At 55.5% G+C, this 27,092-nt stretch overlaps 1 protein-coding gene across 2 annotated transcripts; it reads right to left on the bottom strand.

Annotated features, from left to right (window-relative positions):
- Window positions 1-2,137: 2,137 nt before the first annotated feature.
- Window positions 2,138-26,903, bottom strand: L1CAM (L1 cell adhesion molecule). 2 transcript variants are annotated; one of them, XM_036271255.1, is made up of 29 exons: window positions 26,849-26,903; window positions 17,094-17,285; window positions 14,205-14,219; window positions 13,211-13,316; window positions 12,764-12,966; window positions 11,811-11,933; window positions 11,537-11,707; window positions 11,185-11,296; window positions 10,878-11,062; window positions 10,344-10,475; window positions 10,080-10,223; window positions 9,453-9,564; window positions 9,172-9,338; window positions 8,916-9,072; window positions 8,572-8,696; window positions 8,301-8,411; window positions 7,860-8,057; window positions 7,538-7,608; window positions 7,130-7,352; window positions 6,474-6,589; window positions 6,052-6,253; window positions 5,834-5,956; window positions 5,545-5,718; window positions 5,326-5,445; window positions 5,049-5,204; window positions 4,440-4,574; window positions 4,069-4,141; window positions 3,953-3,964; window positions 2,138-3,391 (listed from the first exon to the last, which is right to left on the bottom strand). In XM_036271255.1, the coding sequence occupies exons 2-29, from the start codon at window positions 17,167-17,169 to the stop codon at window positions 3,160-3,162; spliced, it is 3,774 nt and encodes a 1,257-aa protein (XP_036127148.1). In that variant the 5' UTR covers window positions 17,170-17,285; window positions 26,849-26,903; the 3' UTR covers window positions 2,138-3,159. The 2 variants fall into 2 exon arrangements, with proteins under 2 accessions (XP_036127148.1, XP_036127149.1); XM_036271256.1 differs by lacking the exons at window positions 3,953-3,964; window positions 26,849-26,903 and having other exon boundaries at window positions 17,094-17,257.
- Between the last annotated feature and the right edge of the window lie 189 nt (window positions 26,904-27,092).

Raw genomic sequence — 27,092 nt, 5'->3', positions numbered from 1 at the left:
AGAGCATGAATGTGTTTTGCAGAGTTCTCACTCTGGTATCATGAAGCAGAGGACAGTAAAGTGAGTTGGGATCTAAGAGACAGTATAACTTAAAAATGGCCACACCCACTCTCTGGCCCAATAACCATGTTCCTAAGGCATATACCCTCTCCCTCACTCCCGAAAAAAGACTGCATATACTCACTGTTCTTGTTTTTAATTGATTTGAGAGAGAGAGATTGATTTGTTGTTCCACTTAATTATGCATTCATTGGTGGCTTGTTTTATGTGCCTTGGCATATCGAGACAATACTCTAACCAACTGTAACCAACTGATCTACCCGGCCAGGGCTGCATATATCCACTTTATCCATGATAGCCAGAACTGGCAATGCCCCAAATGTCCACCAATGGAAAATAGATAATTAAGTTGGGGTGCACCCATGCAATGGATACTACTCAGCAATGAACAGGAGGGAAGATTTGACAGACAGCCACATGAATGACGTCACAATGCCAGTATTGGCAGGATGGAGGCATGAAGGAGCTTTCTGGAGTGACGAAAATGTTCTAAAGCTTAGATCTGAGTGTGTATTCGTAGGTAAAAAAAACTCAGATGTGCACTTTATTTCATGTCTGCTAACCCTCAATAAAGACATTTTTAGGGGACTTTTAGGGCAGTGAAATTACTCTGCATGATGCTGTAAAGGTGGATCCATGTCATTATACATTTGTCCAAATAACATACAACCCCAAGAGTGAACCTTAATGTAAACTGTTGTTATTGGCTGGGTAGTTCAGTTAGTTAGAGTGTCATCCCCAGTATGCCAAGGTTGTGGGTCCGATCCCTGGTCAGGGCATATACAAGAAGCAACCAATGAATGTATAAATAAGTGGAACAAGAAATTGATGTTTCTTTCTCTCTCTCTCTCTACTCTAATAAAAAAAAAAAAAAGATAACATACCATTATTGTCTCATCAGTTGTAACAAATGTCCCACATCAATGAAAGATTTAGTAACGGGGAAACTGCTGCGGGTCGGGAGTGAGAAACTCTGTATGGGAACTTTCTATTCTCTGCCCAATTTTTCTGTAAAATTGAAATTGTTGTATTTTTTTTTGTTTGTTTGTTTTTTTATCCTCACCCGAGGACATTTTTCCATTTTCTGTTCAGGTAGAGCGGGAGGGAGAGAGAGGAACAGAGAGAGAGAGAGAGAAACATTGACGTGAAGGGACACATCGAGTGGCTGCCACCCGCACAACCGACCAGGGCCGGGGACAAACTGCAACCGAGGTACGCGCCCTTAGCGGGAACCGAACCCGGGTCTCTCAGGACCGCAGGCCAACGCTCTAACCGCTGAGCCAAACCGGCCAGGGCTGAAATTGTTGTAAAAAACAAAGTCTATTAATTTTTTTAAACATGCAGAGAGGCAGCCCAGGGCAGAGGTTCCTTTTATGTTGCTGCTCAACTGTTCTCACTAGCCAGCTTCCCTTCGGTGGTTCACGATGGCTCTGCAGGGCCCACCCTCAGATTGGCGTTTTACGTTCCCCCTGGTGAGGAGACGGACCGGGAAAGGCATTCTCTGCTTCTTTAAGGGGACAGCCCAGAGGTTGCCCCTTTACTCAGACTGCACTGGCCCCACTTAGGTGCAAAGGAGGACGAGAAATATATCTTCAGCTATTGTTTGTTTTTTAATTGATTTGAGAGAGAAATATATCTATTTGTTGTTATGTCACATCAGAGAAAAAAGAGGCTTCTGGGTCCCAGCCACACTCTGCCCGAGCCTGGCCCGCTGCAGGAATGAGGGGGCCCCATGGTGAGGACAGCCCAGAGCTGCCTGGGAGTCCCCAGGGGAGAGAGGCGCAGGCAGCATGGCCTGGAAGGGGAAACAGAAGTTGGCCCACTGCAGGCAGTGAGGGAGATGACAGGGAAATTGTGCTCGGTAAAATCACAACAGTTTCTCTTCCTTTCCAGGTTTTTATTTGCCTATTATAATTCTGATATTTATATACATATATATATATACTTTTGTTTTTTTGTAAAGGACTCATCAACAGACCAAGCAAAGGCAGACAGGGAGATGGGGCTGCTGGCAGGAGCACAGCAGAGCTGGGAGAACCCATCTTTCCTTTTTTTTTTTTTTTTTTTTGTCTGTTTTTATTTTTCCTGGGATGGGATCATCAAAGCTAATTGCTATAAAACCTAGAAACCACCTAGAGACTCAGACATCTGCCTACACACTAGTGGCACATGGGGAAAGGGCGAGGGTAGGAACTTTCAAAGTCACGGTGTATTTACATTCCCAAGGTGGGCAGAGGGAAAGGCTGAGGAAGGAAAGTGTTCAGACTGGGGGGCTGCTAAGGGGTCCTAGAGTGTGGTAGCAGCTGGGAGAGGCAGGGGCCATGGGAAGTGGGGAGGAGGTGTGCCCGCCCCGCACCCTGGCAGTGATGGAGGCCACTTGGATGTTGTCTGGTGGGTACCGAAGGCAGCGTGTGTATGGAGCTCCTAAAAGCCAGCCACAGGGTGGGGTGGGCAGTGGGAGGAGGGTGATACTGGCAAATGGGAACTCTGGGCTTTCCAGATGGCCTCCTCTGCACCCATAGCCAGCTTACCCAGCCCCCACCCCGGTTGGAGCAGAGATGGCAAAGAAAAGGGAGCAGATGGTGGGGACACAAATTCTATCCTCAGTCCCAGCCAGGCTGGCCAAGGAGTGGCTGGGGATGAAGGTGTCAGTCCTGGTCCTGAGACGATCCCACCAGGCAGCATCTGGGAGACCCCTCTGCGGCCATCCCCACTTCTCCTCCCTGACCACCTCAGCCTCTGTCTGCCCGAAGGCTGGCAAGACAGCACCTGAAGGCTCCTGATGTGAGTGATCAGCCGGCCCCCGAGCTGGAGCAAAGCAGTGTGTGCCCAACAAGGGGTGCAGCTGGGTTTTGGCAATAAAGTGGGTGCGGGTAGTCAGAAGGGGATTAAGCAGTGAGATCCTCTCTTCTGCTCCCAACTCAAGCCTCCCACAGGCCCAGGGCCAGAGACTGGGGCAAGGCCTAGTGGAGACAGGGAGGGGCCTCAGTCCCAAGGTCAGGGACCCAGAACAGGCATTGGGCTAGGAGTCTTGGCCTCTGACTCCCCTGTGGCCTGACCCTGGGCTGCACCCTGCCGGCCTTGCCTGGCTGGACCCCACTACTCCAGGCTCCCTGCAGGGTTGATGGGGGAGGCAGCCCCTGAGCTGTCATTGCCTCCTGCTGCCTCCTTCTCCTTCTTGCCGCTGTACTGGCCAATGAAGGAGCCATCCTCGTTGAACTGGACGTCCACGCTGCCCCCATAGTCAGCCAGGCTGTCGTCACTGCCCAGGGGCTTGATGTCTCCATTGAGGGATGGCTGGCTGCTGCCAAAGGCCTTCTCCTCATTGTCGCTGCAGGGGCAGAGGGCGGGAGGGAGTGGGAGGCTGCCCAGTGGGGCCCAGCAGAAGCTGGCAGGTGCTGGCCTGATGGAGGAGGCCTGGCTGGGAGGCATGGCGGAGCCCCAGTGGCCCAGGTTTTGTTTGTCTTCCATTTGCTCTGAATGCAATGGAGAACAGGTTCTCATCCTTGACACACATCTGGGAGGGCAAGTGGCATGCACACCACCAGAAGGGCAAGGTTTGAGCCTACTCAGAATCCTGGCAGTGTGAGGGAGCAAGGGGACACTCAGCCCGGGGGGCTCACGGGGCCTGGCTCTTTGCCTGTAGGTGAGCCAGATAAGAGACCTATCCAGGTGTCAGCCTTTGCAGAGTCCAGAGTGGGGAGTTGGGAAGGTGACAGACAGGCCTAGAAGCTGAGTGTCGGTGTACAGAAGAGGAGTTGGAGGTGCTGGCTTGACCCTGAAACAGGGAGCTGGGGGAGCGCAGAGCCTGGCATTCGCAAGCACACATTGTCCGCAGGAGGGTCCCTGCCAGTTAGGGTCTGACAATATCTTCCCACCACCCCTGTCTTACCTCTCCAGGGACCTGTTGTCACCCAGCAGCACAGAGAAGAGAGAGAGACAGGGTCAGATATGAAAGTGAGGGTGGTGCTGGGCAGTGTGTTGGCAATGTTCCCACCCCCAGCTCACCTGTATTCACCAAAGGTCTCATCCTTCATCGGCCGGGCCTCAGAGTCCACCTGGGTGTCCTCCTTATCCTTTACTGAAGACACACAGAGAGGAGCTGGCTTCTGTAGCCTATCCCTGGACACGGCCCCATCCCCAGGTGGGGGACACAGGTGAGGCACTCCCTCTTGTGCTCTGAGCGCCCCCAGCACTGTCTTGGCAGCTCTCAGAAGGCAAGAAACTTTCAAAGGTGTATCACTCACCTCACATGGGCCTGGCTGCCATTTGCTCTGGGCCCCTATCTGCCCCCAACATGCCCATGCTGTCCTACCAGGAGCGCAGGGACCACAGAGGACTTGTGGAAGGGATGTAGGGTAGCCTGGGGTCAGAATTACCTGAGTACTTGCCACCTTTGCTGCGCTTGATAAAGCAAAGGATGAGCAAGATGAGGAGCAAGAGAATGATGGCGCTGACGAAGCCGATGAACCAGCCCTCGTTGACAAAGCCGGGGGGAGGGAGTCTCACTCGGCCTGATGGGTAGAGCCCAGTCCCGGGTGAGACAGAGCCCCTGGGTACTGCAGACCCTCAGCCCAAGCCAATGCCCCCAGGTTCATGGCCTTGTGTGCGAGCCTCACTTTTTTGTCACAACCCCTCTGCCCTCAAGGAATTGGCAGGGGCAGTGGCAGGCCTGGGCCACAGATGCCACAGGGCCAGGTGGGGAGGGTGATGACCTGGGGCTGCAGGATGCCTGTAATTGACGCCAGAGCGGGGACTCTCTGGAGAACAGGGGCAGGGAGGAAAACCTTCTGAGAAAATGATTGTCGTAGAAAGTTAAAATAGGATACTAAAACGGGCCGTTTCAGGGGCCTGGATTTCTCCGTCATGGGCCAATGGGCACCCAAATTCTGAGAGGAGAAAGGAGCCATGGGGCTTAGGGTGCTTGTGGCTGAGCTGGGGCAGAGGGAAGCTAACTGGGCAGTGCTCCCAGCTCTCTGGGGCCTCACCAGTGCCATTGGTCCTCACAGATATTTGGCGCAGGACCACATGCTCCTTGAGCAAGTGGATCTCGTAGTCAGTATCAGGCTGCAAGTTCCACTGCGTGTAGGACCTCTGGCTGTAGTTGACATACTGTGGTAGGATAGAAGCGTCTGCCTTCTCATCTGCAGGGGCGAGAGGGCAACAGGGATGAGTAGGAGTGCCAGGCAGCACCCTGGCTCCACACCACCCTCAGCCCCTCTGGGCCCAGAGCCCCTTCCCTACCGGAGGCCCCATTGTGCTCACCCCTCTGGGGTTTGAACAAGATCTGGAACCCAAAGTTGCACCGGCCCTCCTTGGGGACCCAGGAAACCACGCTGTAATTCTCACCAGCCACAGCTGAGACGTTGCCAAAATCCGGGGGCCCTGGGGAGCAAGAGGAGAGTGTGGGACTTCGAGGCAGCTCAAGGTCTGCCCTCTTGGGCCTGGCTTCCTGGCAGGGCCTCCTCAGCCCTTCTACCTTACCAGATAAAGCCATGGTGCCTCCTTCCTGCATAATGGAGTCGCCAGGGCCCTCATTTGTGGTGGCCTGCAGCTGGAAGCGGTACCGCAGGTGGGGACTAAGGCTGGTCAGGTTGTATGCCCGTAGCTCAGGGTTTGAAAGGTTGAAGGACAACTGTTCCTTGCCCCCATCATCCACTGTAAGGACAGGCAGGGACGGGGTCAGTCTTGGCAGACAGCTCTACCCACACTCCAGCTCCCCTCCATCTCCTGCTCAGGCTGGCCTGGGGCTCTGGGCCCACAACATACGTACGTGGGTAGTAGGAGAGCACGTAGCCGGTGAGCACGCCATTGTGGCTGAGCGGAGGCTTCCACTGCAGCAGCAGGCTGGTGTTGGACTGGCACTCCAGGTGCAACGCCTCAGGTTGGCTGGGCACTGCGGGGCACAGAGACGAGCAGCAGGTCCTCACCCAGGCTCACTCTGGGACAGTGAGGAGGGGCTGGGACAGGGTCACAGGGTGCAAAGCTCACCTCCCTCTGGGGTGCTGAAGTTCTTCTCGCTGGCAGGCCCTAGTCCCCGGCTGTTAAAAGCCTGCACCTCCAGGCAATAGAAGCTATAGGGCTGCAGGCCTCCCAAGATGATGCTAGTGGTGTTGGCGGGCACCAGCTCATGGCTTTTGTGGATGTGCCTCTTGCTGTGCTTCCTCTGATTGCCCTCTAACCAGTATGTCACCTGCAGGTAACAGGAGACCCCAAAGGGGCAGAAGGCATCCAGCAGTGACCTCTGGTAACATGCTACCCACTGCCCTCAATGGGAACCCTTTCCACAACCTAAGGACTTTCAGAAGAGCAGCTGGAAGGTGGCAGTGGCCCGCCATCAATCTTTGCTCACTCTTGGTGGCCTCACACCTCACCCCAGGGATTTCCCCAGCTCCCACACCTTGAACCCTTACATTGTATCCAAGGAGGTGGCCCTTGACCTGGGCTGGATCCACAGGCCACCATTTGACCAGCACGGTAGTCGAGTTGAGGATTTTGACTTCTTCCAGCTGAGGTCTTGCCTGGGGGTCTGGAAACAGCCAGTAACATGGCTGAGGGCCTGTGGCATCCTGAGGCCAGCCCAGAACCCTCCCTCGGGGGAAGATGGGTTTGGATGCTCTATGAGAGCAAGCAGTTTGAGGGGCAGGGCATTTGTATGGCCTCAGGGTCACTCCCTAAAGACTATTTATTAGTTGCAAGGCAGAAAATATTAACTACAGGGAGGAGTAACCAGAGAAAATCTTGACCAGGTGATCAAAATGAATATTTGATAATGTTTCACATTCAAGGGAAGGAAAGCAGCAGGGCACCTAGACCCAGTGTGGGATCCTGGACTGGACCCTGGACTGGGGGAAAAACAGCACTGACTGATACAATTGAAATATCAACTGCCAACTAGAGAAATGTACTGTATCAATGTTAACTTTCTGGACTTCCATAATGGCACTTTGGTTATCTAAGACAATATTCTTCCTCCTAAGAAATGTACTATCAAGAGGTAGGGGCTGGGTGCGCAGTGGGAGGGGCGTGGGCTGTGAAGGCGCAGGCAGGCTCCACACCCGCTACTCACAGTCTTCCCCAGAGTAGCCAATGGTGACCTGGGGTTCGGGGCCCTTGCCCTGGCTGTTGATGGCCTGGACCTTGATCTCATAGGGCACAAAGGTGGAGGTGTTGGACACCACCAAGAAGGGGTCGCTCACGATCTGTTCCTGCCAGGCCCCTGGTGTCCCCTGAGGGCGCCACTGCACACGGTACTGCACCTGGGGGGCGTTCCAGTCCATCCATCTGAGTGGCTGCAGGGGTGAGCAGAATAGGAACTGGTCAGCCAAGAGCAGTCCCCTCCTGGGACCCACCCCCAACCTGTGACCCAGCCTCACATCCCCAGTCATCCTTTGGTCCTTAGCACAGCCAAAGGGGTCAGCAAACACGTGGGTCCTGGCATGATGTCCAGGGGTGAGCTCAGCCCAGGCCCCCTCACCTTCCAAGTGATGACCATATTGTTGGTCTCGTTCCCTTCTCCCTTCACGTCCACAGGGTTCTTCTCCGGGGCTGGAAAGTAATATGTTGTTAACACATCAATGCTGTGGGCTCTTGCCGAGGCAATGAAGGTCTGAGAAGCAAGGAAGGAAGGGCCCATTCCGGCCCTGGAAACTAGGCGCCAATTGGCCCTGAGGAAACCCTATCCCCACAGCTCCCTCGGGAAACCTGAAAGCAGAGGAGCTGGGGTGCAGTCGCCTCTGTAGGCCCTCCTGGAAGAGCCTGGGGACCCTGGCGACTGAGACCTCTCCCAGGTAGCTCACCTGCCTCAGGTGTGACCACAGTCTCAGAGGCCGGACTGGGCTCCCCAGGGCCATATTTGTTGATGGCAGTAACTCTAAAGGTGTAATGGACATAGGGTGACAGCTTGAGGGTGGTGGAGGTCTGGTTTCCAGGCACCTTGCCCAGACTGTACCATTTCTCAGGAGCCATCTCCTTGTCTTCAAATTCAATGTCATATTCTGCAAAAAGAAGTGAGTATGGACAATGGAGTTATCAGTGTGTGGCTTGAAGGAGGAGTCATGGGGGTACAAGTCTGGCTTTTCCTGAGGGAATGAGTGCCCAAGGCAACTGGTATTCTCCGACTTGCATGAGGAACCATGAGCCCCAGGGAGGTGGCAGTCATGGAGCCAGAGCCCAGGAGGAGCAGGGCTAGTGGGGGTGGTAGTGGGGGAGGTGAAAGGCATCATGCTCAGGCCTCTTACTCTCAATGGGAGAGTTGTGGTCGTCAGCGGGGCTCCAAGACAGGCGCACCTGGTTCTGCTTCAGCAGGTGATGATCAGACAGCTCCAGCTGAGGCACAGGCCCAGGGCTCCCTGAGGGTCACAGAGGATGGGTTCTCTGGCCCACACTTGAGGCAAAAGAGCTAACCTCCAGCTCAAAAGGGCCCTGTAATGTGAACCTGGGCCCCTGTGCTCGAAAGTCTGGTGCCCCCATGCTTCCAGGCCATGAGCCTGCTACCACCCTACGACTCACCCACCACATGGAGCTCTGCCCTGCTTTTCACCACATCCAGCCTTGTGCTGGCCACACAGCTGTAGTTGCCCTGGTCGCTATAGTCCAGGCTGTAGATGGTCAGGCTCCCGTCCTCTATGAAGTACCTGGTGGGAAGGGGAAGGAGAGATGCCTGTCCTTATGCTCCCAGTGGACCCACCACTTTCTATCATCTGTGCTTTGCTCCCTTCCCCTCCCTCTCCTGCCAGAACCTTCTCCCTCAAAGCAGCAGTGCTCCCCCCATGGAAGAGGCCAGGAGATCTGGACATTCTGCTTTTCCCACAGTGTCCCCTTCCACTGAGCCCTGTTTGGGGCTGGGCCCGCACTTGTCACTGTCCCCAAGCTCCTGGAGGTTTCGACCATCTCTGTGCCAGGTGATGCTGTGCTGCAAAGAGGGGTCAAAGGAGGCCTGGCAGGTGAATATCACTCTTGAGCCTTTCTTCTTGATTGTGCTCTGGGGCCCCTGTGTGATCTGAGTGGCATCTGAGGGCAATGATGGGAAGGGAGGGTCACTCTGGTGTCCTCCAGAGACCCTGACCATCCCTCCTGGAGGTGGTAATCGCATGGGGGGGGTCACCTGACCTTTGACCTGCAGGTTCGCCATGATGGTTACATTGTTTTGGTCGTTGGCAGCCTGGCAGAAATAGTGTCCCGTGTCATTGGCCTGGAGGTCTCGAATACCCAGGGTCCCGTTGGTGTAGGGGAAGAAGCGTTCGTCCTGTAGCACGGTCTTTCCTTCCTTGTCCAGCCTAGCACAGCAGGGTGGGCCTAGCTCAGACCCCACTGCTGTGTTCCCCTGCCCTCCCTGGCTTCCTAGGCCACAAGATGGCTTAGATCACCCCTGCTGGGGTGGGGGCACTTACCACTGGACGCTGGGCACAGGGGCTCCAAAGACCTTGCACAGAAGGTAAGCAGTGCTGCCTTCAACTGCCAAATAGGTCTCATTGTCTGGGGTCAGGATCTTGGCCGGCAGCTCTGGAGGAGGAGGAGTCACGAGAGAGAGCACAGAGGGCAGAGTCCCCTGAGGAGCCCTACTCATCTTGCTTCCCTGTGCCCAGCTCAAGCTCCCACCAGGCTGAGCCTCTCTTGGCCTCGAATGTGCCTCCCTGTCCCAGCCACCCAAGTTTTACCAATTATCTGAGGCCCTACTGATAGTCTACCCCTTCCTGCCCAGTCCCCAACTTCCCTGAGGCTCCAGGAAAGAGCCACCATGTCGGTCTTGAACATATCCTGGCCAAGGTGACATGAGGTAGACCAGACACTCTCTGAGGCTGCTTCTTCTGCCCTTTCTCCGCACCCCCTGCCCTGCTGTTGTGAGGATAAGTGAGAGATGGGGTGAAGGGCCCCAGAGAGACAAAAGGCAGAGTGGTAGATAAACCAGCTGCTGGCTGAGTCAGCCTGGTGGCCTTGCCTGGTGGGCTGCAGGGACAGACTGGAGATTGTGAAGGCACAGAGGGGAGGGCAGGCAAGCCTAGCCTGCTGGCACTCACGGACAACATAGATGTAGGCATTGGCCAGCAGGACCCCGTGCCGGTTGCGGGCCTCACACTGGGTCACCATCGTGTCACTGGGCTGCACGTTGCTCAGGATCAGAGCTCCATGCTGGATCCGGTACTTCTGGTCCTTGGCCAGCTCTGTGCATATAGCAGGTGGACCCACAGGCCAGGGCAGTGAGCCATGCTGAGGCCTCTCCTCTGCCTCCCCCATTCCTCAGGGCTCCCCATGCTCCCTGCCCCTGCCCCAGGCCCTCTCACCCTCCATGGGGATCCCGTTGATCCTCCAGGTGACCTCTGGTTCAGGCCTGCCCTGCACTTGGCAGTCCAGACGAGCAGTCTCCCCTGGCCCATACAAACGGCTCTGGGGCTTATGCAGCCAGTACGGGGCAGCTGCAAGGAAGGGGAGAGCCTCCCTGAGTCCGAAGCCTGCAGCCAGCTCTTCCCACAGCCCAGATCCACGTCCCCGCCCCCATCCTGGCTCCCCTCCTCGGACCCTGTGACAGTGGGCATTGTAAACTTCGGTCCCCAGGTCATTTTTTTTTAAGATTTTCTGATTCTTTCTTTTTTAAATTGATTTGAGAGAGAGAAAAAAAAACATCAACTTCTTGCTCTACCTATTTTACGCATTCAATGGTTGATTCTTGTATGTGTCCCAAACGGGGATCGAACCTGCAACCTTGGCACATCAAGATGATGCTCTAACCAACTGAGCTGCCCACCAAAGCCCCAGAGGTCATTCTTGGAAGCCTTGACCCAACAGGGCAGGGGTCAAGCCTAGCAGAGGCACCATACCCTCCACAGTGACATAGTAGGCATGCCGGTCACTGCCCAGAGAGTTCTCAGCCAGGCAACGGTACTCGCCATCGTCCTCTTCTACCACATCCGCCAAATACAGAGTCTTGTTGTGGTTCTCATAGGTGACTCGGTCGGCTGGCATGGGGCCGCTTGGGCGCAGCCACTTGATGGTGGGCGTGGGGCTGCCCAGGGCCACAGTGCAGGGAGGCCAAGGAGGAGAGAGGAGGGGAGACAGGACAGGGTCACTGAGCCCCGCCCCTCAGCAGAGACCCTGCCCGACCCCACCCAGGGCTCCTGGACTCACAAGCCCTCAGCGATGCATTCTAGGACCAATGGCTGCCCCTGCAAGGCCACCAGGTGGCTGCTGGCGTTGGTGGGGAACAGCAGACTCGGCTTCCTGTCGATCATGCTGTTGGCTGTGAGGAACAAGGGAGTGGATGATTCTGGACACCCAAACAAGCCTGTGGAGTCTCAGTTTCATCCTCTACTAAAGGGAGGGCCCCATCTCTGCTCTTGCCACCTAGGAAGGGGTCTGGGCAGGGTTGAGGTGGGAGTCAAGCTGTCCTTGAGGAAGACCAAGGTCTTCTGATCTAGGGAATGGGCCAGGCCTGAGGGTGAGAGAGGAGTGGGGGTATGTCAGAGCCTTTGGGACTCACTGGCTTTGACCCGGAGGTCAATGGGTTCCTTTTGAATGATTGTCCGAGTGCCAGGGAAGTGGGCATGGCAGATGTAGTCTGAGTGGTTGTCCGAGGTGAGCACATTGGCAAAGTAGAGGTTGCCATTCTGGCCCATTGTCACCCGCTCATCCTGTTTGATATGCAAGATCTCTGCGGGGGTGGGGGTAAAGGAAGCAGAGGTCAGGACCTCCATCCAGGAAGACATGCCCACTGGCACCCCCACCCCAGGCATCAGCCCTTTGTGGGCACTCACTGCTGTTCATCCAGTAGATCCGGAGTGGCTCTGCACTGGGTGGAGGGTGGCAAGGCAGAATCACTGACTCCCCTTCCTCTACCTCGACAGGTTTTACTTTCTCCTTTGGCCACTTGGGAGCACCTAGTAGGACAGAGATGCCAGCACGATGGGTCCCAACTCTGCTCCTGGTCAAAGCAGGTCAGAGTAGGGGAAAGGTGGAAGGAAGACTGAGAGCATGAGAGGGCAAGACCATAAGGAAGGTCGCATAAAGGGAGGCAGAGACTTTGGGTCCTTTCTGGGCTCAGCGCTGAGATTGGCACTCCATGCAGGAGAGGATGGCAGGCCAGATGGCTGTAAAGGGTTAACGCTCCACAATTCTCAGCTCCCACCCCCAGGACAGGACAAGGATGGGTGGGGAGAAGCTGAGGTGCAGCAGTGGGGGAGGGGAGCTGTGGAGGGATTCAGGAATCGCAGACCCTTCCATCATCCTGACACAGAAACCATGGCAACAGTTCCCAAGGTAACCAGAGGGGCAGAGAGAGGAGAAGCAAGCTTGGGAGGCAGAAAGCTCAAGGAGGATGGAATGCAGAGGGAAAACCCCAGGGAAAGGGCGACACAGATAAAGACAGAGCCAGAGAAGCCAGGTTGGAGGTGGAGAGAAGGAGCAGGAGAGAGGGAAGAGGGAAAGCAGAGGGAAGGAGACAGAGTGGAGAGAGATGACCCAAGAGTGATGGAGAAGGAAATGGGATTGCAGAGATGGAGAGGGGACAGAAGCCCAAGCCCAGGCAATGACTCAGACAGAGACAGGGCAGGCCAGAGGGAGGGACAATGCAGGCAGAGAATCAATCGTCCACCCACTCCATCAGGCCAACAAGCCTGAGCCCATAGCTCTCACACAAGGTCCCTGAGACCTGGTCAGGGACCCTCTCATGTATCCCAGGCCTTTCCCCCATTCCTGCAGTGCCTCGCACCCTCAGCCATGAGCTGGATCTCGTGGGACATGGCGGTGCCCAGCTTATTGCTGGCAAAGCAGCGATAGGTGCCCTGGAACCTCTGGGCAAAGTTGCTGTTGTTGCCGGTGATGGTGAAAGAGCCAGAGTGGGGTGCTTGGTGCACAGTCACACCCACTTCCTTCTTGGGTTTGAAGTGGATGCCATCCCGAGTCCAGCGGAACCTGTGGGCAGAAAAGGGCTCAGAGGACTGAGGCCCTTGGAACCTGGGTCAGGAGCTGGAATAGGCCAGAGGCAAGGGCAGTAGCAGCCAGGGGCCCCTGGGATAAGCTGGGACAGCGCAAGGACCAAGGGTGATGAGGCAGATCTGGGGCTTCTGGGCTCGGAAGCTGGAAGTCTGGGAGGCTTGAGGACTAGAAGTTGATGTCAATAGTCAACAACAGGGCTTAGAGGGTGAAGGTCACTCACTGCACTTCGGGTTTGCCACTGGCCTCACACTTCAGGCTGATATCATCTGTGGGGAAGACAACCAGGCGCAGTGGAGACTGTTCTGTGATGACAGGTGGCTCCATCACTGGGGACAGGATGGGGAGAGTGGTGGTAAGGATGACATCATAGCCTCAACCCTCATCCCATCATGAGAGAAGCAGAGTCTAGAGCCCTAGGGGCCCCAGAGCCATGGGAGTGAGAGAAAAGTTAGAACAAGCTCAAGAGACTAACTAGCTTTGCCATAGGCATGTGGGACATGAAAAGAGAGAAAGGGACATAGCACAAATGTAGAAAGAAACAGAACAGAGAAAAAGCAGCAACAAAAGTTGCAAAGAACATGGTTGATGTGGCTCAGTTGGTTAAGCATCAACCCATGTACCAAGAAGTCACTGGTTCAATTCCCGGTCAGGGCACATGCCCAGTAGGGGGTGTGCAGGAGGCAGGTGATAGATGTTTCTCTTTCATTGAAGTTTATATGTCTCTCTTCCTTTCCCTTCCTCTCTCTCTAAAAAAAAAAACAATAAAAAACATATTTTAAAAAAAGTTACAATGAAAGATACCTAAAAGAGAAAGAGATGAAGCCAAAGAGAGAGGCAAAGGGTGTGGAAGAAAAAAAAAGGAGACAACAAAACCAAGGACACAGAAACCAAAGACTAACTGCTCACAGGGAGAGAGGGGATCACAGAGAACAGAGCACCAGAAAAAAAACAGCAAGAGTGACAGAGAAAAGCCAGGCTAGGGCACTGACAGAACAAAGACAACCCACACAGGTGAGAGAGAGGGAGAGGGAGAGGCAGAGGTGGGCCTCCAGTCTGAGACAACGGGACAAGGACCCAAGTGCCAAAAAAGATAGCAACCAGCACAGGGCACATGGCACACAAGGAGAGGAGGAGGGAGAGGGGAACATGCTAGCACCCCCTCTTCCCCTCTCTCCCTGGTCTCCTAGAAAACATTTCTACCCTCCCCCACTTACCATGGTGTCCTTCATCTGAGAAGTCCAGGCAGCAAGGGAGAAAGTGGAGAGAAATGTTGATACATAGCCCAAGCAGGAGGCCTGATGCCATGGGAAGAAGTAAGCATGTGCAAAGCCCCTGGGGAAGGGGAGGGTAGGAGAGGATGGTATGGCGTGTAACATGGCGTGGAAGGCACATGTTGGGCTGGAGCTGTGGCAAGTCAAGACCCAGGACAGGACAGGGCCCAGATCACTGGTTCAGGGGTGGGGCAATGCCCAGGGGGAGCCAGGCCTCTGTGCCAGAGGGCAGGGGAAAAGAAATGTGTGCCTTTAACAAGGAGTGTCCTTTGGATAGATGCTTACATCTCCCTGGCAGAGACTTCAGAACTGACCCCCCCACCCAGGATACCTTAGAAGGCTGGGAGGCAGACAGCCAACAGCCAATGTACCCTCCCCTGCTCCAGCCTACTTCCCTCCTAATCCAATTAGCGGGGCTCAGTGTTTTCAATTACCCAGGCCCAGCCTTCAGAGCCCAGCTGCCCCCTCCCTGCAAAATCCTCCCAAAGGCCCTGCTGTATCTGTGTTTCCATCGCCCGCAGGGCTGACACAGCCCTCGTTTTCTCCCCTTCCTTCCTCCCAGCCTGCTACCAAGCTCCCTGGGGTTGAGGCCAGAGCCATTGCCCAGTTACAGGACTCAGCCCAGCACTGGCCAGGGTGGCTGTGAAGAGGGAGGAGAGGGAGGGAAGGCAGGGCAGGGGAGGTAGCAGTTGGCTGCTTCTGAAAGCTTTGTGCCTGCAGAAGACCTCAGTGTAAGGGTCCCCAGGAGAGAGGAGGGGTCTCCCTGGGGACACTGCAGAGAGAGCCCTGAGCTGGGAGGGGCCAGTACAGGCAGCCCAAGAGCAAGAGACAATGACAGGGACTACAGGATAGGGAAAATAGACTGGGTGGAGAAAGCAGAAGAAGACAAAGGGGCCTGGAATGGCTGGGGAGAAAGCTTGAGCTGGGGTCATATTGTATCGGGGTTAATACCAAGTGCAGGCCAGTGGCCAGGGCAGCCTCTGAACTGCCATGGTCTTTGGCCTACTTCTTTTTCCTCACTCCTGCCTTTCTTCAAATTCTCCCTGCCTCTCCATGCACAGACACAACCAGCCAGATGGCCCAGCAGCCCAAGTGGTAGCAGGGAGGGCCGATACCCAGGGTAAGGCCTGAAAAGGAACTCAGAGGAGATGGAGAGGAAAGGAGGATGAGTACATATGTGTGAATGTGTAAAAAGTGTGAGACCAGCACATGTGTGGATGCCCTGGTATGTACTGCAGTATTTTTGTGAGTGCCTGCCAGTGTATTTGTACAGGGGTGTGTCTTGCCAGAGTACATCTGAAGACTGTGTGTATATGCTTGCATTCAGTGTACAATGTTGTATTGTACACCTGCCTTTATGTCTGTGTGGATGACTGTTCCTTTGTGTCTAAACCCCCTCACTTGCATGTGTATGTGTACATATATTCATGTCTGTGTGCCTCCTGTGTCCTCTCAGGGTCTCTGCCCCTTCTGTATCTCTGTGCCTGGCTGGATACAGTTGGTTTGTCTGTCTATCCATGCATGTGTCCAAGTGCATCTGTAGCTGGGGGAGCCCAAATAGGTATGACTCCATGTGTGTATCTATGGGGGCATCCCCCACATTTGTTCTGTCAACCCTTTTCCATCTCCTCTAAACCCTCACTGCCCCTCAATGCCAGGTATCTTCTAAGCCCACCTCCTTTGGCTCCTGTCCCATTCCTGGAATGAACAGTCTTTCTTGCTCCTAGCTCCCAGCTCATCTTTTAGGGACACTCACCTCCTCCAGGTCCAGGCTCAGAGACAAACATGGCAAGGTGAGGTGAGGGGAGGGATTGGAGCTATCGAAGGAGTAGGCTCAAGATACACAAATACTATCTTGTAAAATGCCTCTCACTAAAAGCCCAACAGCCACTTACAATAGTATTTACATCTCCTGCTCACACTCAGGAGAAAAGACCATCACAGTAACATACTCCCCCACACAAACAGGCACTCATATGCACACATGACCCCCTACAATCAAATGTTAATAGTCAAATATCTACAGACCTTCTCAAACCTGACCAATCAGTAATAGTTCTGGTGATTCACAATCTTACTCATATAGGAAATCAAAATCACACTCAGCAATCACACTCAGGATCCACACTTAGTCAATCATAACCACGCACATCCACATATACAAACATATAGTCTGCCCAACTCACAAGCATACACAAATACTCATGTTCAGTCACAACCCTTTAGTTACATTCCCAAACACCCCCCCACCTACCTGTGATCCCCTACAAATGTAATGCTTCAGAAGCCCCACCTCCCAGACCCACCAAATAACTATGCATCAAATCATTAGGATCCAGAAGCCTGCTGGCCTTCGCAAGGTGTCTTTTCCTGTCTCAGTTCATAGGGCTACATGGGCCCAAGATGAGATTACCCAAGTCAAAAGTGGGATCAAGACTTGAATCCAGGCCTTTGCACAAGCTAGTTGAGCACTGGGGACAGCCTCATTTTCCCCACCCACCACACCCCTCGGGATCCAGGGAGAGCACCGTGGAGGACCAAGGAGGTGGGTCCAGTGCCAGACTCGCTGTCCGTGGTGCTGAAAATCCCAGCCTGTCCGCTGCTCTGCTCCCCGTCCATGGTGCTGACACACCCTGCACCTTCCATCCTGTTCTCTCCAGAGGTACCCAACGTCCTGGGTACCCCCTGCCCACTCGCGTACCCCCTGCCCACTCCGTGCCCAAGAAAGGAGGGGTGAGGGCCCAGAACTAGAAAAAGGTGAGGAGTTAGAAGATAAAGAGGAGTCAAGCACGGTGGTGAAAGGAGGTGCCAAGGCTCCCTCCAGCTACTCACATTCCTCAGGGATCTGGATGAGCAGGCAGGGACTGCACAGGAGGAGAGGCCACAAGCACCGCAGCGCCATGGCCATCTTCCCGGCGGCGCCGGCAGCTTGGCGCGGCACAGCGGGCCTGATTTGGCTCAGGCTACGGCCCGGTGGGAAGGGGGCTGGTGGGCGGCTTGGGGTGGGAGCTGAGGGTAGGGGCACTGGGAGATGGGAGGAGGGAAGGAAAAGGTGGGGGAGGAGAGAAAAGAAAACGGACTGTTGTTAGTGACTAACATCTGGGCGGCCAGGGCTCCTGGCCCCGCCCCCCATCTTCCTCCCCCAGCTTGTGGCTGGCCGATTCCCCCCATTCCTCCCTCCCCACTCCCCAACTTCGAAGAGACTAAGCACTGGCTGGGCCTCCAGGTTGTTTTTCATTCCCTTCCTATTCTCTATATTTGCCTTTCCCATCAGCTGCCTCTCCAGCACCAACTTGTTGCCTGAATCAGCTCCCCTGGGCATGCCACAGGCCGCTCTGTGCATGTTGTTCCCATGTGTGACTGGATGTGCCAGCAAGCAGGTGCCTGTGGGCATGAGTGTGGGTGTGGATCTGCATGTAGCCAGATGTGCACATCAGTATTTATGTGGTTGTGTGTGTACATGCAGAAGCACATTTGTATGTGTCTTCTTGTGTGTTTGTCTGTATCTGTGGCAGATGAATCCTTATGTGGGCTATTTCTGTGTGCACACAGAAGTATGGCTGCACACATATGTAGAGAAAAACTCTTGTCACAGTCTCATTGGTATGGGCTCTTGAATGCTGTACAGGCCTAAAAATGTAGCAGGGGGTGAGGGGCTCGAGAAGTGGAGACAGAGAAGGAAGGAAAGGGGCCCAAGGAAGCTGCATTTCACAGAATAGATTGAGGAAAATGAACAAAGAAGGGGGAAGAAAGCCTGACCTCGGGAAGTGACATGAGGGAGGGAGGGAGGGAGGGAGGGAGGAAAGGGGGGAAGGGAGGGAAGGAGGAAAGCACCTCTCTGCTGTCCCTCAGGCCCCCAGGGGGCAATAGAGATGACTGTGGCCTCCCCACTTCCATATGCTCCAGGCCAGGGTCAGGGCAGGGGTCAGGGAAAGCTCTGGGCCAGTGCTTCTGACACCTCTCCACTGCCTGGGAGGCCCAACTTCTGAAAAGGAAACAGACTCCCAAGAAGACAGACCACTTTGACTCCAAACAGGAAAAGATGTGAGAAAGGTAAGTGGTGGAAGTGGAATAGGGGCAAGAGCAGGATGCTGAGTGGTTGAGAGGTTGCAGGCTGGAGCTTGGGTCTAGATGCCCTCACCAAGTCCATACTGGGCATCTTCCTTATGCCAGCCAGGACCTTATTGGGGGGGGCAAGCTTCATCCAGGTTGCCATAGGGGTGGGTGGGGAGTCCTGTAATGCTGTGCTAAGATATCTAGACTCCATCAGGAGGAAACCAGGAGCCAAAAATTGGTGTTGTGTAAGGTGATCAATGAAGAGTGACAAATGCAACAGACTTCCTGGGGAATGGGCAGGGAAAACTGATGGTGGTGAATAGCAGTCAGTTTGGAGCTCTGACTCCCTCACCCAATGCTGCAGGGGGAGGTGGAGAAGCACCAGAGTGGGTCAATGTGGATGGGCTGAAGGCCAGAATGACTTGGAGGAGAGGAAGTGGCAAACACATGGCCAATTCCCAACTTGCAAGAGCTGAGATGGGGCCCAGAAGGGAGGAGCAACAGCAGACCTGTTCCACCCCCACCTTCCCCTACAAAGCTAGTGCAAGCAGGGTGGGTCCTAGGCAGCCTTGGCCTCAACTTCAAGGCCTGTAGGAAGCAGTAGGAGACTCAGATCAGAGGGCAGGTGATCAAACAGCAGCCTTGGGAGCTCTGAGTGCTCTGGTTTTAGGAGGGGGAGGGGAGGGAGAAGAAAGAAAAGACACTCAAAGAATGACCTTCCTGCACTTGCACTCGAGGAGGCCCAAGTGCTCCATTTGCTGGAATGATATTCCCTGTCATGCCAGCTTCTCCATTTGTCCTCCAAATCTAGGCTCCCAGAACGGGGTGTGGTATATATACCCTAGGTGTATTCACTGGGGAAATGCAATCCCCCAAACCTCTGGTCCCCAGTGTGCCCCATACCAATGCCTCAGTCTTATATCCAACCTCTTTTTGTCTCCTGGTATTTGCCAACCAGCTTGCCACCTTCCCAGGCACTTAGAGACAGGCAGGAGCCAGGTTGAAAGGCTCCCTGAAAGCTGGCAGCTCTGCCCCCTCTCCTCCCACTGCTGCTGGGTCTCTGATCTCTCACCATTCCTCTGGCAATTACAGAGCAAGCAGCTCAGGTTGTCAGCTCAGCAGCTCCCCCCCCCCCCCCCCGCCCAGGGGCAAGGAAGGAGGGAGGGAGTATTCCACAAGCTGGTGTACAGATGGAGCCAAGGCCATGACTGTGAAGGTGGGGCAGACTGGGGAAGACTGAAGGGTGACAGACAGGGCGAGAAAGAGGCAGGAGGGAGCTGGAGAAGCTGAGAAGTAGGGCTGGGGGAGGGAATGGAAGACAAAGACAAATGCTGGACCACCATGGTAACCAAGATAAAGAATCCAGAAACAGAGACCCAGGCAGCAGGGAAAGACAGAGCAGAGGGGAAAGGAGTACAAAAGGTGGGAGACAGCTGCAGAAAGCACTGATGAGAAGTGGCCAAGCAAGAACAGTGAGGGGCGCGCATGTGTGTGTGTGTGTGTGTGTGTGTGTGTGTGTGTGTGTGTGTGTACATACAGGCCTAGTGGTGACTCTCCTGTGTACTGGTCCCTGGGAGATGCACCAGACAAGGGGTGGGGAAGGAGGAGAGGAGATGAACCTGAGTCAGAGGAGGGGGCTTTTTTGGACTTGGAAGTCAGGCTGGACTGATAGACAGGGTGGAGTAGAGAAGCTGTGAGCCAGCACCAGAGAGACAAACAAAGCCCTCACGAGAAAAACAACAATGACAGAGACAGAGCAGCAGGTCCTTGGCCACTTGTGGCATTGGAGCAAGGGTGTGGTAGTAAGACAAGATGAATGAGCCACTGCTGGCCCTCAGAGAGCAGGTGACCGCCCCCCCCCACCCCCGTCCCTGAAGAGGGGAACGGAAGAAGGACCCAGAGGACCACAGTGGATTCTTCTGAGATTGCAGAGTGAGCTGCCACCTGGCTGGGGGTTGCAGGGAAGCCCAAGAGTTCACAAGCACAACAGTGAGTGTCCATGTGCACACCTGCATGTGCACCCACTGCATAAACCCATCACTATGCTGGGGGAGGTCACAACAAAGGCAGACTGCTCCTCCGTGGGTCCAGCTGGGAACCATCCTCCCCTGGGGGCCTCAAACACCACTCACAGCCTGGCAGAGAGAAAGGGCGTGGCAGGCACTGAAGTGGATGAGGTTGGCAAGGTCAGGCCCACTGGAGCCTGCAGGGAAGGGCTCAGTGGGACCTGGAGGAGATCCACCGCTGGCCACACCCTGGCCCCTCTGTGCCTCTGGAATTTCTCTCCTCTGACCTCTGTCCACTGACTACAGGGGTGGGGTGTGTCTTGGGAGGACATGGAGCCAGGCTGAGACTTGGGGTGCCTTGCTTTCCTCCCTGAACACACACACACACACACACCCTGGGAACCTTTAAGGGTACCCTGCATGTGCTCACCTCCTGCCATCTCTCATATCCTGCCTTGAGACCTCTCTGCCCCTCCCATCTGATGGAAATGCACCTGCCCAAGGGATAAGTAACAAGAAGGTCCTCCAGCCCAGTGTTGAGAATGGCAGTGCTGTGACCTGGCAGGCCTGAGTGGGAGCAGGGCTGGGGGCTCAGTGTCCCATGTGGGAGATGGTTAGAGTGTGGGTGCCACGCCTGCATATCTGTAGGTCTGGGGGCATGTATGGTGACACCAATGCCTGGATTGTCTCCTCAGCAGGGCTGGTAGGGGCCTTGGAGTCTTTCTGTGTGTATATGAGGGTGTGGGTGTCACCTACATCCCATGCACTGTGTTCCTTTAAGTCTCCTCCTCACCCTCCCCCCCCCCAGGCTGTGGCTGGCGGGTTTCCATGGAGATGGAGCCCAGCTCCCTCCACTGGCAGAGATAGGGGAAGCCTAGAGGAAAGCTTGCTGCAGCCTAATGGATTATTTAGATAATACATAAAGGAGGCTGATGGGTGAGAGCCCCCACAGATACTTGGGGGCCTGGAAGTCTTCAAGGACTGCTGTTTCATCTTCTGTGCTCCCTGCCTCACCCCTCTGGAAAGTCTCCCCCCTACCCCAATCCAGAGTACACCCTCAGCCCCTACTAGGCTGAGGTCTCCAAGGCAACAAAAGCTTACCTGTAGAGGGCCATTCTCCTTAAAGAATGAGGAAGGGGTGGGACGGAGGTTAACCCTTTGTGGGAGAGCAAAGAGAACAGTCTACACTGGGGCAGGAAGGGGGAATCTCACTGGCAGGAACAGTTTTTCTCTGGACACACACTCTGTCTCCAGGTCACAGTCAGCTGCCCCATCTTATCAAGTAAATTCATGCATAGCACTTACCACATTCCAGGGACACTTTTATACACATCACTCATTTAATCCTTAAAATCTCCTCGTGGGAAGGATGTGCTATCATTATCCTCATTTTACAAATGAGGAAACTGAGGCTCAGAAAACCAGAATACTGTGTCCAAGGTCAGATGCTCACCAGGGGTGGGGTTCTAGATGGCTCAGAGGCTCTTCTTCCTCTGGGGGTCAGCTTGTCTCTCAGAGACTTGGTTTCCCAACATGTGTACCCAGAGGGTCAGGAGCCTGGATGAGAATGGCCTCCAAGTCATCCTGCACCCTGGAGAAGGGCTTATTTGCTAGGCAGATGGCAAGCAAATGTGGGAAGCAGGGAGGAAAATCTTGGAAGCAGGCCATGCGTAAGTAGGATGTGACCCTCAGCACAGAGCAGAAACCAGCCCATCCCTCAACCTTGGGTTTTACTTGACAGCCCATCCAAAGACACTGCCTATTCAAGGACTCTGTCCAAGAGAAAACAAATTTCTTTCCCTGTTCAACTCAGGGACAGCCTGGGTTTCTTGGGCCCCTCCAGTTATCCAAAATGTTGGGTTGCTCCGACCCCTTTCTTAAAACCAAGGGCTCCTCACAAAGAGGCTTCGACTACCTGGAAGGCCCTTCTCTCCAGTCAGGACTTAGGGATAGCACTGTGCAGAAGGGGAAACTGAGGCCCAGTGGATTAGGGGCCAAGACTCTGGCCTCCCAGACCTCTAGAATGCCAGCGGTACAGCCACATTTCCCATGTACAGTTGCTCACAGCTTAAAAGCTGCACCTCCACCCTCTCTAAGCCCTTCCTCTGTCTCTGGAAAGTAGACTCTGAACAAAACCTGAAACCCCTGACCTGAAAAATGAACGTGGGACTAGAGGGGGTTTCTGGATCTAGGCCAGAGGGGCAATGTACGTTCTATTCGTATGCTCTGGCAGGGCCTGCCTCCAGGACTCCAGGGGAGAGAAGCTGCAGAGCAGACAAGCAAGGCGGGGAGAGAGCGGGGAGAGAGCGTACTGAGTAAAGTGGAGAGGCAAGCGGGGCCCAGCCGCAGGAAGAGGCACCAAGTCCCATGCCTCCCGAGTTTGCTGCTCAGACCCACCAGTCCTGGGATGTCTGACCCCAAGATGGGGGTGGGGATTGGGCGTCTAGAAACGGCTCAGATACTGCCAGGCTCCTCCAGCCCCTTCAGGGGTCCCCACACCCAATGGGTGAAAGGGCAGAGGGGGCACAGGAAGACTGGGGGCGGACAATGTAGCTTCTGTCATCCCAGGCATTCCTAAGGCATGAACGCAGGCGGCCAGGGGAGGGGCCAGAGGGCACCCCAAACGGGAAGCCCCACATCATGCAACAAGGCATGCCAGTCTCTGAAGCCACCACCATCAGTCCCACCCCTTTCTAGCGCAGGCCCAGTAGGGACATCCGAGGGATTCATGTGGGCATAGGAGGATCTGTGTACGCAAGCGCTCGCTCGCGCGCGCGCTCTCTCTCTCTTTCTCTCTCTCAGACACACACACACACACACACACACACGAATGCACACATGCAACCAGATATATGATCCCCACACATACATATGGGAATATGTACACACTCACACACCCAAAACCATCCCGCATACAAACCTCCAGCCCTGCTGCCCTCCCCCAATTTGTCTGGCTGTGATTGTTTTAGACCAGAGAGCTGAGGGGAGGGGGCTCCTTGAGACTCATACCCCCCCTTCAAGCTCCACCATCAGGCTGACATCAAGACAGACAGCTCAGAAGGCCCCCATGGCCAAGTGGGCAAAGCCCAGAGTGCTGTTGCCCTCTCGCACCACCCAATCCCAAGGCCAACACAGCTGTCCTTACTGGGTTTAGGGCCAGGGATTGGCATGAGTGTCAGGATAGTGCCTGGGTGCTCCCTCTGCAGCTTCATGACCTGTGGGAAACATGGAGGACCCAGGCAAGCTCCTGAGGCCTTGGGTGGGGGGCATTGGACAAAGAAAAGCTTCTGGAAAGAACCAGCAGTCCATACCCTCCCCCTGCAGAGGAACTCTCCACCCTCCAGGCTCCTCCCTCTCACCAACCTTTGGGAAGCCACAAAGATCCTGTAGATATCTGGGGAGAAGGCAGGCTGGCCCTGCTAACCCAGTCCTCTGGCAGGAGATGACCAAGTGCCTCCTGTCTACCCTCCAGGTCAGACGAGGTCTGAGCCCAATGGAAAGTCATGGAGCCCGGTGGACATGTGCTGGGCTCAGAGCTCAGAGGGACCAAGTTTAATCGAGAGGACATGAAAGAGGTGATAAGGTAGGAGGGGAGAGGAACAGAGAGAGAAGCTAGACAAAAGGGAAAGCTGAGGGAGAGAATCCAGTGCACATACAGGGAGGGGTGGAGCAGGCAGAAGCAAGTGGAGGGAGAGGGGAGTGGTGCACCCCCACAGTGAAACTCCAACTGAGCAGGGAGGGGAAAGGTGATGGGGGGGAGTAGAGAGGTGAGTAACTGACTTGGAGAGTAAGGGGGTGGTGAAGCAGAAGAGGGGTGTTCAGGATTGGCGCTGGGCCCCACCTAGGGACCCAAACCTAACCTTCCCAATCAGGGGAAGAAGCAGGGCAAATGCAGCAGCCAACTTGGGAACCCTGAAAGGGGATTCAGATCCCATGCCTTCCCCATTGTCTGAATCACGGGGTAGGGCGGGGCCCTTGGGGCTCAGAGGGAGCCTAGTGGAGTAGGGGAGTTGGCTAGGATGCAGATCTCTACACAGGACCTCCCACCTCTATTCCATTCTCCCCACAGCATGCCCTTCCTAGGCTCAGGGCACCCACACCCCCTCCTGGCCCCAGAGCTGTTTCAACCTTTAGCCCAAAAAGGAGATCCATGAAAAGCCTCCATCACACCTTCTCCTAGACTTTCCTGGAGGCTGGGCCACTCTGCAAGACCACATGGCCCTCACTGCCCAGAAGAGTGCCCCAGAGACCTTCTTTCCAGTTGTAGCCATTTAAAGTGGCACCAGGGACTGTTTGCCTTGAAAGGGACCTTGGAGATTAAGGAGTCTGTACCCTCATGTGATAGCCAAGAAGGCTGACATTCAAAGTCAGAGAAGAAACTGAGAATCGGGCGTCACTGGGCTGGGGAGTGGCAAGTATGGCACATGTGCTGCTTCCTCCACTCTCCCCAGCTGGTCTTGCCCAAGCACATGTCATGGAAGGCACCCACCTCAGCAGCAGAAAGAGGCTGATGGGAGTGTAGCCTGTGTGCTCCTGTCCACTAGAGTAGGCCCTTCCTTACTCCATGCCTCCTTTTTCCCTTCAGATAGTCACAAAGGAAAAGTGAAAACCAGTTTGTGCCCCCAGAGGACGAAGACAGTGTCAGTCTGGTTCATTACTGGCTTTTCCATGGGCAGTTGTGAGCTGGCCCAAGTGGGCACTTGACAGTGAGCAGCTGCCCAGTGAATGACTGCCTACCCCAAGGGCCACTGAGTCCTTGGGCAGGGGGGACCTCATTACTGCACAGGGAGGGGTCCCTGCTGCCTCAAGTTGCTATGTGCCCACTCGGTGCTCTGCATGGGTCTGGGCACTAGTGGAGGAACCTCTCAGGAGCAGGTTGTAGCAAACGAAGGAGACTGAGGCTGGGGTGTGCTAATGGGTTTCTCTCGTGGTGATCATATCACCAGTGATTCTAAATTTCTTTTGTTCTTTTCCGTATATTTCAAGTGTACCACAATAAGATCACGCACACAGAGACATAAATAAGTATGGAAAGAGACCAGGATGCAGCATAGAAAAATGGCCAGGAGCTGGGGGTAGGAGGGTCCCAGCCCTCACCTGAGTTCCCCAAGAACCCCAAAGGCTCAGGATCCCATGGGCGCACATGCTGGCACTACATGGGCACGGTGCCAGGTGAGAGGCCAGGCCCAGCTGAGTCCCATTGCCCTACAATAAGGAGCTGGCAAGAGACCCCAGGCAGGCCCCTGCCCCAGCCACTCCACAGGGGACAAGAAAGATGGGGTTCAGAAGCAGTTTATAGGAAGGCTGACTGGATTATTCACTGTCAAGGCCATGTGAGTCAGCAGAGATGGCACTGGGCTGTCCACCAACCCCTGCCTTCTGGGTGTTAACTGGAAGCATCTCCGATTTGGAGGGGGGTGCCAAGCCCCCACTCTTTGAAGGGGGCAGATGGCCCTAGGCCTGCCTCCCTGAGACAGGCAGTGATGGGCGGGGCTCCAGATATCCTGTAGGGGGCAGCAGGTTGTACTAGGTGCTCTTTGCAATCCCTGCCAACCAAAATTTGCCTTAGGAAGGGGGTAATAGGAATTGCAGACCTTCCCATAACCAGAGGTAGGAAGACTTTGCAACAGGCAAAAAGACCTGCAGCGGGTAGGGGTAGGGCCTGAGCCGAGCATCTTGCTTTCCAGAAACCCTGGCCCTGATGCCCTCCCTACCACCCCTCTACCTGATGGATCCACATTCTACAACCATGTGCACAGGCGCACACTGGTGGGCGCCCAGGAGGATCTCACTCGATGTACCCTTTCTTGACCACATGAGCCTGCAGAAACTGAGGCTCCAGACACACCCTGTGCCTCTGGGGAGACCTCAGATCTGGTGCAGTCTTGGAGGGGAGCCCCGGGGAGTGCAGGCTGGGGTTTGTAAAGAAGAGTGAGAAGAACAAAGCCCCCCACCCCTACCTTGGGGCGGAGGACCAGGCAGCGCCCAGCCTGGTTCCCTACCCTTCCCCCATTGCAGGGGCAGTCTAGCCCAACCTCCTCTCCTACCACGCTGGCGGCCGAATTTTCAGTGGGACTGACACATCGAATGGGCAAGAGGGGCAGCCACGCCCAGGGCCACACCCCACGGCAGCGGATGGGGGTCATCAGGCCCCATCCGCGCTCCCTTTCTCACACACGCACACACCCATAGGGACATGCCAACTTAAGCCCCCACCTGCCTGCACAAACCTTGCCTGACTTCTGCATCGCCCCCCCACCCCAAGAGTGTCCCTCCCCGGGTCGGCATTTGGGGCGCAGCCCAGGTGCCCCTCACCTGTCGGGCTCTGGCCCTGGCCTCCTTCCCCCGCCCAGCTCTCGACCGCAGGACCGAGCCGGGGGCCACCTGGGTGGGGCTCCGGCCGCCCCACCCGTGACCGTGGGCCCGGAGGAGAGGCTCTCTGGCTCTCGCCCCATGGGCAGGAGTCCGGGGGCCGGGGGCGTCGCAGCCGCGGTAGTGTCGCGAGGGCAGATCTTCCCGCCTTACCTGCGCTACAGCCGCCACTGGGGTTGCCCGCCCAGCCTCCGCGCACGCCGGCCTCGGACCCGCCGCCCGAGTGCTCTGCGATGCCTGCCGATGCTGCTGCGGCTGCGGCGGCGGCGGCGGCAGCGGCGGGGCGGGGGCGGGGCGGGACGGGCGTGCGCGCAGGGGATGGGGAGGGGAGCGCCGAGGAGGCGGGGGAGGGGGGAGTGAGATCACCTCCCCCGCCGCCCGCCCCGCCCCGCCCCGC

Source organism: Molossus molossus, unplaced genomic scaffold (genome assembly GCF_014108415.1).
Source record: "Molossus molossus isolate mMolMol1 unplaced genomic scaffold, mMolMol1.p scaffold_m16_p_2, whole genome shotgun sequence".
Taxonomy (NCBI): Eukaryota; Metazoa; Chordata; class Mammalia; order Chiroptera; family Molossidae; genus Molossus; species Molossus molossus.
This window is presented reverse-complemented; position numbering and strand designations above follow the sequence as displayed.